General features: G+C 45.5%; 1 protein-coding gene across 1 annotated transcript; it reads left to right on the top strand.

Moving 5' to 3' along the window:
- The first annotated feature begins 2,506 nt into the window (after positions 1–2,506).
- Positions 2,507–12,179, top strand: LOC124115951 (peritrophin-48-like). Its single transcript, XM_046477131.1, has 4 exons — positions 2,507–2,619; positions 5,147–5,327; positions 9,160–9,305; positions 12,018–12,179. Exons 1-4 carry the CDS (start codon positions 2,577–2,579, stop codon positions 12,116–12,118), a joined length of 471 nt encoding a protein of 156 aa, XP_046333087.1. The 5' UTR covers positions 2,507–2,576; the 3' UTR covers positions 12,119–12,179.

The raw sequence follows: 12,179 nt of genomic DNA on the forward strand, positions 1-12,179 counted from the left end.
TGGGAGCTGTATGGGTCATGTGTGCTGGTGCTGTCTTAGGTCACGGGAGCTGTATGGGTCATGTGTGCTGTATGGGTCATGTGTGCTGGTGCTGTCTTAGGTCATGGGAGCTGTATGGGTCATGTGTGCTGGTGCTGTCTTAGGTCACGGGAGCTGTATGGGTCATGTGTGCTGTATGGGTCATGTGTGCTGGTGCTGTCTTAGGTCATGGGAGCTGTATGGGTCATGTGTGCTGGTGCTGTCTTAGGTCATGGGAGCTGTATGGGTCATGTGTGCTGGTGCTGTCTTAGGTCATGGGAGCTGTATGGGTCATGTGTGCTGGTGCTGTCTTAGGTCATGGGAGCTGTATGGGTCATGTGTGCTGGTGCTGTCGTAGGTCATGGGAGCTGTATGGGTCATGTGTGCTGGTGCTGTCTTAGGTCATGGGAGCTGTATGGGTCATGTGTGCTGGTGCTGTCTTAGGTCATGGGAGCTGTATGGATCATGTGTCCTGGTGCTGTCGTAGGTCATGGGAGCTGTATGGGTCATGTGTGCTGGTGCTGTCTTAGGTCATGGGAGCTGTATGGGTCATGTGTGCTGGTGCTGTCTTAGGTCACGGGAGCTGTATGGGTCATGTGTGCTGTATGGGTCATGTGTGCTGGTGCTGTCGTAGGTCATGGGAGCTGTATGGGTCATGTGTCCTGGTGCTGTCTTAGGTCATGGGAGCTGTATGGATCATGTGTCCTGGTGCTGTCGTAGGTCATGGGAGCTGTATGGGTCATGTGTGCTGGTGCTGTCTTAGGTCATGGGAGCTGTATGGGTCATGTGTGCTGGTGCTGTCTTAGGTCATGGGAGCTGTATGGGTCATGTGTGCTGGTGCTGTCTTAGGTCATGGGAGCTGTATGGGTCATGTGTGCTGGTGCTGTCGTAGGTCATGGGAGCTGTATGGGTCATGTGTGCTGGTGCTGTCGTAGGTCATGGGAGCTGTATGGGTCATGTGTGCTGGTGCTGTCTTAGGTCATGGGAGCTGTATGGGTCATGTGTGCTGGTGCTGTCTTAGGTCACGGGAGCTGTATGGGTCATGTGTGCTGGTGCTGTCTTAGGTCATGGGAGCTGTATGGGTCATGTGTGCTGGTGCTGTCTTAGGTCATGGGAGCTGTATGGGTCATGTGTGCTGGTGCTGTCGTAGGTCATGGGAGCTGTATGGGTCATGTGTGCTGGTGCTGTCGTAGGTCATGGGAGCTGTATGGGTCATGTGTGCTGGTGCTGTCGTAGGTCATGGGAGCTGTATGGGTCATGTGTGCTGGTGCTGTCGTAGGTCATGGGAGCTGTATGGGTCATGTGTGCTGGTGCTGTCTTAGGTCATGGGAGCTGTATGGGTCATGTGTGCTGGTGCTGTCTTAGGTCATGGGAGCTGTATGGGTCATGTGTGCTGGTGCTGTCGTAGGTCATTGGAGCTGTATGGGTCATGTGTGCTGGTGCTGTCTTAGGTCATGGGAGCTGTATGGGTCATGTGTGCTGGTGCTGTCTTAGGTCATGGGAGCTGTATGGGTCATGTGTGCTGGTGCTGTCTTAGGTCATGGGAGCTGTATGGGTCATGTGTGCTGGTGCTGTCTTAGGTCATGGGAGCTGTATGGGTCATGTGTGCTGGTGCTGTCTTAGGTCACGGGAGCTGTATGGGTCATGTGTGCTGGTGCTGTCGTAGGTCATGGGAGCTGTATGGGTCATGTGTGCTGGTGCTGTCGTAGGTCATGGGAGCTGTATGGGTCATGTGTGCTGGTGCTGTCTTAGGTCATGGGAGCTGTATGGGTCATGGGAGCTGTATGGGTCATGTGTGCTGGTGCTGTCTTAGGTCATGGGAGCTGTATGGGTCATGTGTGCTGGTGCTGTCGTAGGTCATGGGAGCTGTATGGGTCATGTGTGCTGGTGCTGTCTTAGGTCATGGGAGCTGTATGGGTCATGTGTGCTGGTGCTGTCTTAGGTCATGGGAGCTGTATGGGTCATGGGAGCTGTATGGGTCATGTGTGCTGGTGCTGTCTTAGGTCATGGGAGCTGTATGGGTCATGTGTGCTGGTGCTGTCGTAGGTCATGGGAGCTGTATGGGTCATGTGTGCTGGTGCTGTCTTAGGTCATGGGAGCTGTATGGGTCATGTGTGCTGGTGCTGTCGTAGGTCATGGGAGCTGTATGGGTCATGTGTGCTGGTGCTGTCTTAGGTCATGGGAGCTGTATGGGTCATGTGTGCTGGTGCTGTCGTAGGTCATGGGAGCTGTATGGGTCATGTGTGCTGGTGCTGTCGTAGGTCATGGGAGCTGTATGGGTCATGTGTGCTGGTGCTGTCGTAGGTCATGGGAGCTGTATGGGTCATGTGTGCTGGTGCTGTCTTAGGTCATGGGAGCTGTATGGGTCATGTGTTCTGGTGCTGTCGTAGGTCATGGGAGCTGTATGGGTCATGTGTGCTGGTGCTGTCTTAGGTCATGGGAGCTGTATGGGTCATGTGTGCTGGTGCTGTCACCAGGTCAGATAGATAAGAAACATATGCACAGACGCAGGCTTTGTTCAACGGTGCTAGTACAACAGGGTCCCGTCCACCGATAAGATGCAAGTCCTTCTGTCTCTGTGCTGCCTGCTGCCCCTGGCCGGTCAGTATTGTATACACCTTCACATGTCTCATCATATATACACTACAGGCAATGACAAACTGTATTCTGTCTCATCTCAAAATATTTGATTGATTTCCGTGCAGCTGTGACAGGTTCTCCCACAGCGAACATACTCACACTACGCCATAGCCCAGCATATGGCTGTCTACATGGTCACACGTGGTGTCACTGTAGCTAGATTCTGTACTTACTAGGAATGCCGAATTTGTCATAAACATCCCTTCTGAACCCATAGTTTTATACAGCTTAAACGGGATCTGTGTTAAATACTGAGATCAGGAAATTACGTTTTAAATGAACACGCTGACAACGAACTGACGGATATAACGAACTATAATACACAAAGAAAAAAGTTAAGCACACCCCTATTTGTGAACCATGACAAATGACAAAAATGGCATTGGATGACTGACCACAGGAGCTTGGCGATACCAATGCCATCGTGTAGAACAAACTTTGGACAACAAATAAAGCAGATATTGGTGAGTTGTGATTGAAATTTACTGACAAAAACATCATGGTAACACAGATACTGTTTTTGACCTTAGAAAATACCTTAAAAAAGTTTGGTGCTGCAGGATTAAGTAAACGAGTTACGTTTGATGTTTCATGTGAAAATGTTCCTTAAAGTCGCTACTTGACATGACACGTGATACAGATCAGTGGCGGGTATAACCGCCAAGTGCCCGGATGACGCATTCCACCCTACGTCTCATGCCTCCAGTCAGACGTTGGATCTGTTGATGGATCAACAACAACCACTCCTGATGCAATGCTACTTCCAATTGGGATAAATATTGTACAGGAGGATCTCGTGCCTGTATGCGCCGCCCAAGAATATCCCAAACATGTTCAAGGGGGTTCATTGCTGGCTCATTGCTGGCTAAGGTAGAGTCGTTATTGCATTGGCCCTCATGTAATCCACGACTGTCGAGTAGCAAGAGAGTGGTTGTCAAAATGAGGAACGAGGACTGGCCTCAAAACGTCCCGGATGTACTGAGCCCCTGTAAGTTGCCTCTCATGGTGACAGTCGGTTTAATGTTCCTTGCGATGTAGGCCGTGTTCCGGTGCTTCCAAACTCTCGTTCTTCCATCAGTGACGTGGACCAGAAAGCGACTTTCGTCTGACCAATGGATCCGTCTCCAAGTTCTCAGATTCCAGTTCTGTCGCGCAATACATCATGCTAAACGAACAACTTTGTGTTGATCTCTCAACATGGGACGCTTTTTGACTCGTCTATAGCTAGCCCTCAGTCCTGCTGCTTTGAGACGGTTCCTGACGGTTCTGGTGCTGAAACGACGATTGGGCAACCACAGTTTCAGAATTGTACTTGTTAAAAAGGGTTGTCGGCGGGAGAGACGAGGGAGGTCCCTGTCTTCGCGATGTGTCGCCACACGAGGTCTTCCGGATCTGGGACGGCCCTGTGGATCACCGGTCTGAGCATGTTTCTCGACTAAACGGCTTACGACAGTGTGGTGATATATGGTTTTATTCCTCATACCTGATATTTACCATCCCCAAACACCCAAGCGTGATAACCTTTTGATCATATAATGTCATTCCTTAGTTCTGTGCATGAAAATCGCTTTCCATCTCACACAGACATTACCGAAACATTGCAAGTTTTTCTGAAATGCGCGCATTAATATATATTACGTCACTGGGTAAGTGATGTGTCAGTCGGACAGTGACAGTAGTCAATATAGTTCCAACTAAAATCTGTTTCTTACACAGTGGCGAAACAACATATACTCAAAACAACAATTACCTACACAACTTGTTTTACTTGACTTTCGTGATAATCCATCGGTCTGTGCGCTGGAGTAACTGCCCTTTGTCAAAGGGAATCTACTCTGACCCTAGTCTATAAGACGTCACGGCCACGTCAGACGTTATTGACAGCTGCAGTCGGCCTGTCCTGTCATAACGATACGAGGTGCAGGCAGATGTACACACAGCGACAAAACGAAATACATGTAGGTAACAATTAGAACATATTTCGGCCAAATCCAACTGTTTTCATTTGTGGAAAAGGTTCCAAGCCGCAGAGGTCTACAAGCACAGATATGGCTACTGATCCCGCTTGGCTAGGCCTAATGCCCTCTCAAAATGGTTTCGAAATTTATGTCTCCAAAGTTGCCAAGACTTGTAAAATGCCTTAGCTACTTCACAGTTAGACACTGATTTTCAGTATATTAGACTGTTCTTTTGATAATGATAACAATTATCCCTGTAGTTTATCCAGATTCCCGATGGTTAATTCTGACTCGATCGCCGAATGACATGGGCGACTGAAACACTGAAAGTAGTCCCTACTTGACCTTTGATATTTGCATCTCTATCCGCATATGACCCCAACGGACATCGTTTTTATCCGTTGGCTTTATCCTGCCGAGAAACCTTCCTATTATATGATAAAGGGGGTTATCTACAATGTATATGACTGCTTTGAGTAGCACAGTGTGTTGCACCACGTGGTCCTGTCTAATGTAGTTCACGGTTGCAGTGTACAGTCAGACCACCCAAGGCCCACTGCCCACGCACTCCTGGGTCTCGTGTCAATACAAACAAAATGGCTTCCTGGAGATGGGCTGCTGGGGCTATGTCACGTGCAAGGACGGCGTCCCCTTCACCACCTACTGTCCAACTGGTCAGGTGTATGACCGGGACAGTAGTACTTGTGTTCCGTAAGTCAACATTCTGTGTGTGCCATCCATTGATTGATTCTACATGACGTTACTGTGTGCATGCCATACATTGATTGATTCTACATGACGTTACCGTGTGCATACCATACATTGATTGATTCTACATGACGTTACCGTGTGCATGCCATACACTGATTGATTCTACATGACGTTACTGTGTGCATGCCATACATTGATTGATTCTAATAGGCGTTACCGTGTACATACCATACATTGATTGATTCTACATGATTTTACTGTGTGCATGCCATACATTGATTGATTCTATATGACGTTACCGTGTGCATACCATACATTGATCGATTCTACATCACGTAACCGTGTGCATACCATACATTGATTGATTCTACATGACGTTACTGTGTGCATACTATACATTGATTGATTCTACATGACGTTACCGTGTGCATGCCATGCATTGATTGATTCTACATGCCGTTATCTACATGACGTTACTGTGTGCATGCCACACATTGATTGATTCTACATGACGTTACTGTGTGCATGCCATACATTGATTGATTCTACATGACGTTACCGTGTGCATGCCATACACTGATTGATTCTACATGACGTTATCTACATGACGTTACTGTGTGCATGCCATACATTGATTGATTCTACATGACGTTATTGTGTGCATACCATACATTGATCGATTCTACATGACGTTACCGTGTGCATACCATAGATTGATTGATTCTACATGACGTTATCTACATGACGTGACCGTGTGCATGCCATACATTGATTGATTCTACATGACGTAACTGTGTGCATGGCATACATTGATCGATTCTACATGACGTAACCGTGTGCATACCATACGATGATTGATTCTACATGACGTTATCAACATGACGTTACTGTGTGCATGCCACACATTGATTGATACTACATGACGCTACCGTGTGCATACCATACATTGATTGATTCTACTTGACGTTATCTACATGACGTTACCGTGTGCATGCCATACATTGATGGATTCTAATAGGCGTTACCGTGTGCATACCATACATTGATTGATTCTACATGACGTTACTGTGTGCATGCCATACATTGATTGATTCTATATGACGTTACTGTGTGCATGTCATACATTGATTGATTCTACATGACGTTACCGTGTGCATGCCATACATTGATTGATTCTACATGACGTTATCTACATGGCGTTACTGTGTTCATACCATACATTGATTGATTCTACACGACGTCACCGTGAACATGCCATACATTGATTGATTCTACATGACGTTACTGTGTGCATACTTTACATTGATTGATTCTACATGACGTTACCGTGTGCATGCCATGCATTGATTGATCCTACATGACGTTATCTACATGGCGTCACCGTGTGCATGCCATATATTGCTTGATTCTAAATGAGGTTACTGTGTGCATACCATACATTGATTGATTCTACATGACGATACTGTGTGCATGCCATACATTGATTGATTCTACATGACGTTTTCTACATGACGTTACCGTGTGCATGCCATACATTGATTGATTCTACATGACGTTACTGTGTGCATGCCATACATTGATTGATTGTACATGACGTTATCTACATGACGTTACTGTGGGCATACCATACATTGATTGATTCTACATGACCTTATCTACATGACGTTACTATGTGCATGCCGTACATTGATTGATTCTACATGACCTTATCTACATGACGTTACTGTGTGCATACCATACATTGATTGATTCTACATGACGTTATTGTGTGCATGCCATACACTGATTGATTCTACATGACCTTATCTACATGACGTTACTGTGTGCATACCATACATTGATTGATTCTACATGACGTTATTATGTGCATGCCATACATTGATCGATTCTACATGACGTTACCGTGTGCATACCATAGATTGATTGATTCTACATGACGTTATCTACATGACGTGACCGTGTGCATACCATACATTGATTGATTCTACATGATGTTACTGTGTGCATACCATACATTGATTGATTCTACATGATGTTACTGTGTGCATACCATACATTGATTGATTCTACATGACGTTACTGTGTGCATACCATACATTGATTGATTCTACATGACGTTACTGTGTGCATACCATACATTGATTGATTCTACATGACGACACTGTGTGCATGCCATACATTGATTGGTTCTACATGACGTTATCTACATGACGTTACCGTGTGCATGCCATACATTGATTGATTCTACATGACGTTACTGTGTGCATGCCATACATTGATTGGTTCTACATGACGTTATCTACATGACGTTACTGTGTGATTGCCATACATTGATTGATTCTACATGACGTTACCTTGTGCATGCCATACATTGATTGATTCTACATGACGTTATCTACATGACGTTACCGTGTGCATGCCATACATTGATTGATTCTACATGACGTTATTGTGTGCATGCCATACATTGTTTGATTCTACATGACGTTACCGTGTGCATACCATAGATTGATTGATTCTACATGACGTTATCTACATGACGTTACTGTGTGCATGCCATACATTGATTGATTCTACATGACGTTACTGTGTGCATGCCATACATTGATCGATTCTACATGACGTTACCGTGTGCATACAATACATTGATTGATTCTACAGGACGTTATCTACATGATGTTACCGTGTGCATGCCATACATTGATTGATTCTACATGATGTTACTTTGTGCATACCATACATTGATTGATTCTACATGACGTTACTGTGTGCATACCATACATTGATTGATTCTACATGACGTTACCGTGTGCATACCATACATTGATTGATTCTACATGACGATACTGTGTGCATGCCGTACATTGATTGATTCTACTTGACGTTTTCTACATGACGTTACCGTGTGCATGCCATACATTGATTGATTCTACATGACGTTACTGTGTGCATGCCATACATTGATTGATTGTACATGACGTTATCTACATGACGTTACCGTGTGCATACCATACATTGATTGATTCTACATGACGTTATTGTGTGCATGCCATATATTGATTGATTCTACATGACCTTATCTACATGACGTCACCGTGTGCATGCCATACTTTGATTGATTCTACATGGCGTTACCGTGTGCATGCCGTACATTGATTGATTCTACATGACCTTATCTACATGACGTTACTGTGTGCATACCATACATTGTTTGATTCTACATGACGTTACCGTGTGCATGCCATGCATTGATTGATTCTACATGCCGTTATCTACATGACGTTACTGTGTGCATGCCACACATTGATCGATTCTACATGACGTTACTGTGTGCATACCATACATTGATTGATTTCTACATGACGTTATCTACATGACGTTACCGTGTGCATACCATACATTGATTGATTCTACATGACGTTATCTACATGACGTTACCGAGTGCATACCATACATTGATCGATTCTACATGACGTTATCTACATGACGTTACTGTGTGCATACCATACATTTGTTGATTCTACATGATGTTAATGTGTTGCATGCCGTCTTGTGATCTAGAGCTCGCACATGCTGTTCACTGTGTGCATGCCTGTGTGTGTTGCATGAACATTCGCGTTGCCACAAATCGTCACGTGTCATGTTGGTGACGGCATGACGGAAACTAAGCTATTGTGTCAGATGCCCCCTGGGTATTTACCATGATAGTATGGATATGTTGCTCTGATTTATGGAGGATTGCCGTTTACTTGTGAGGCTTGATAATCGAGTATGGATGTTCACTTGTGAGACTGGATAATCGAGGTGACCCCCTCACTCCCCAATGTTACAGCCCCGGTACAACCCACGTGAAGTGTAACCAAGTGAAGCCGTGTGCCCTCAAGTACGACCACCGCTATGCCGACATAGAGGACAAGTGCGAGTCCTACTACCTGTGCATGGCCCAGTCCTTCTTCGGCAGATTCTATTGCCCTAAAGGTAACACCCGACACGCCCACTTCGTAGTTGATACTGATACTACTACTCTTACTCATACCACTACTTCTACTACAACAACTACTACTACTACTTCTTCTTCTTCAGCTACAACTATTACTACAATTACTTCAACTACAACTACTACTACTACTTCTTTTACTACTACTACTCATAATGATACTACTACTTTTACTACAACTACTACCACTTGTACCACAACTACTACTACTTCTGCTACTACAAGTACTACTACTTCTTCTACAACAACTACTCCTTCTATTACAACAACTACTACTGCTCCTACTATTCTACAACAACTACTACTGCTACTACTACTTCTACTACTACAACAACAACTACTAGTACTACTACTACTACTATTTCTACAACTACTACTACTACTACTACTACTACTTCCTCTACTAAAACAATTACTACTACTACTTCTACTAGTACTACTTCTACTACTACAACTACTTCTTCTACTGCAGCATCAAGTACTACTTCTATTACAACAACTACCAGTACTTCTACTACTACGCTACTATTACTTCTTCTTCTTCTACTACTACTAATAGTCGGAAGGTCGGGGTTCGATCCCCGTCATACCAAGATACGTCATTAATGGGCTAATACAATGACATGTCGGCCCGGACTGTCTACCATGTCTGAGTGGGGTAGTCCTGTTCAACTGCGGCATGTTATCTAAGAGGGCTAATACAATGACATGTCGGCCCGGACTGTCTACCATGTCTGAGTGTGGTAGTCCTGTTCAACTGCGGCATGTTATCTCAGAGGGCTAATACAATGACATGTCGGCCCGGACTGTCTACCATGTCTGAGTGTGGTAGTCCTGTTCAACTGCGGCATGTTATCTCAGAGGGCTAATACAATGACATGTCGGCCCGGACTGTCTACCATGTCTGAGTGGGGTAGTCCTGTTCAACTGTGGCATGTTATCTGAGAGGGCTAATACAATGACATGTCGGCCCGGACTGTCTACCATGTCTGAGTGGGGTAGTCCTGTTCAACTGTGGCATGTTATCTGAGAGGGCTAATACAATGACATGTCGGCCCGGACTGTCTACTATGTCTGAGTGGGGTAGTCCTGTTCAACTGCGGCATGTTATCTCAGAGGGCTAATACAATGACATGTCGGCCCGGACTGTCTACCATGTCTGAGTGTGGTAGTCCTGTTCAACTGTGGCATGTTATCTCAGAGGGCTAATACAATGACATGTCGGCCCGGACTGTCTACCATGTCTGAGTGGGGTAGTCCTGTTCAACTGCGGCATGTTATCTGAGAGGGCTAATACAATGACATGTCGGCCCGGACTGTCTACTATGTCTGAGTGGGGTAGTCCTGTTCAACTGCGGCATGTTATCTCAGAGGGCTAATACAATGACATGTCGGCCCGGACTGTCTACCATGTCTGAGTGTGGTAGTCCTGTTCAACTGCGGCATGTTATCTCAGAGGGCTAATACAATGACATGTCGGCCCGGACTGTCTACCATGTCTGAGTGGGGTAGTCCTGTTCAACTGTGGCATGTTATCTCAGAGGGCTAATACAATGACATGTCGGCCCGGACTGTCTACTATGTCTGAGTGGGGTAGTCCTGTTCAACTGTGGCATGTTATCTGAGAGGGCTAATACAATGACATGTCGGCCCGGACTGTCTACTATGTCTGAGTGGGGTAGTCCTGTTCAACTGTGGCATGTTATCTGAGAGGGCTAATACAATGACATGTCGGCCCGGACTGTCTACCATGTCTGAGTGGGGTAGTCCTGTTCAACTGTGGCATGTTATCTGAGAGGGCTAATACAATGACATGTCGGCCCGGACTGTCTACTATGTCTGAGTGGGGTAGTCCTGTTCAACTGCGGCATGTTATCTCAGAGGGCTAATACAATGACATGTCGGCCCGGACTGTCTACTATGTCTGAGTGGGGTAGTCCTGTTCAACTGCGGCATGTTATCTCAGAGGGCTAATACAATGACATGTCGGCCCGGACTGTCTACTATGTCTGAGTGGGGTAGTCCTGTTCAACTGCGGCATGTTATCTCAGAGGGCTAATACAATGACATGTCGGCCCGGACTGTCTACCATGTCTGAGTTGGGTAGTCCTGTTCAACTGCGGCATGTTATCTCAGAGGGCTAATACAATGACATGTCGGCCCGGACTGTCTACCATGTCTGAGTGGGGTAGTCCTGTTCAACTGTGGCATGTTATCTCAGTGGCCTAGTACTATAAATTGGGCACTAGCCCGGACCTGTACAAGCAGCCACACATACACACGTTCCTCTTGAATGCGACGTTAAACCCCATTTCACCTCTACTCCTACGACTACTACTACTACTACTACTACTACTACTACTACTACTGCTACTACTACTACTACTACTTCTACTACCTCTACCACTACTATCACTACCACTACTTCTACTGCTACAACTACTAATACAACTACTACTACAACTACTTCTACTACAACTACTATTACAACTACTATTACAACTACTACTACTACTGCTGCAGCTGCTACTACTACTCCTACTATTTCAACTTCTACTACTTCTCCAACAACTACTTCTACTACTTCTACTAGTGGAATACATCTACTACAACTATTACTACTACTACTGCTTTATAGGCGCCACCAAAACGTCCATATTTTCTGCTTCTATACGATGACTATTAAATTGCAGGCACTGTATTCAACGAGCCCCTGCAGACATGTGACTACCCCGGGGACACGCCACCCCCGTGCGGCACCCTCACTTACACCAGGACCACGCCCCACTTTTAATACTTCGTCCAATCACTGCATCCATTACATGATGTAACAATAAAGAAGATCGTATTTATCA

Source organism: Haliotis rufescens, unplaced genomic scaffold (genome assembly GCF_023055435.1).
Source record: "Haliotis rufescens isolate VD_foot unplaced genomic scaffold, xgHalRufe1.0.p SCAF_56, whole genome shotgun sequence".
NCBI lineage: Eukaryota > Metazoa > Mollusca > Gastropoda > Lepetellida > Haliotidae > Haliotis > Haliotis rufescens.

Coding starts and splice junctions, on each gene's coding strand:
- LOC124115951 (XM_046477131.1), top strand. CDS start 2,577: ATGCAAGTCCTTCTGTCTCTGTGCTGCCTGCTGCCCCTGGCCG. Junction 2,620..5,146: donor CTGCCTGCTGCCCCTGGCCG/GTCAGTATTGTA, acceptor TCACGGTTGCAG/TGTACAGTCAGACCACCCAA. Junction 5,328..9,159: donor GACAGTAGTACTTGTGTTCC/GTAAGTCAACAT, acceptor CCAATGTTACAG/CCCCGGTACAACCCACGTGA.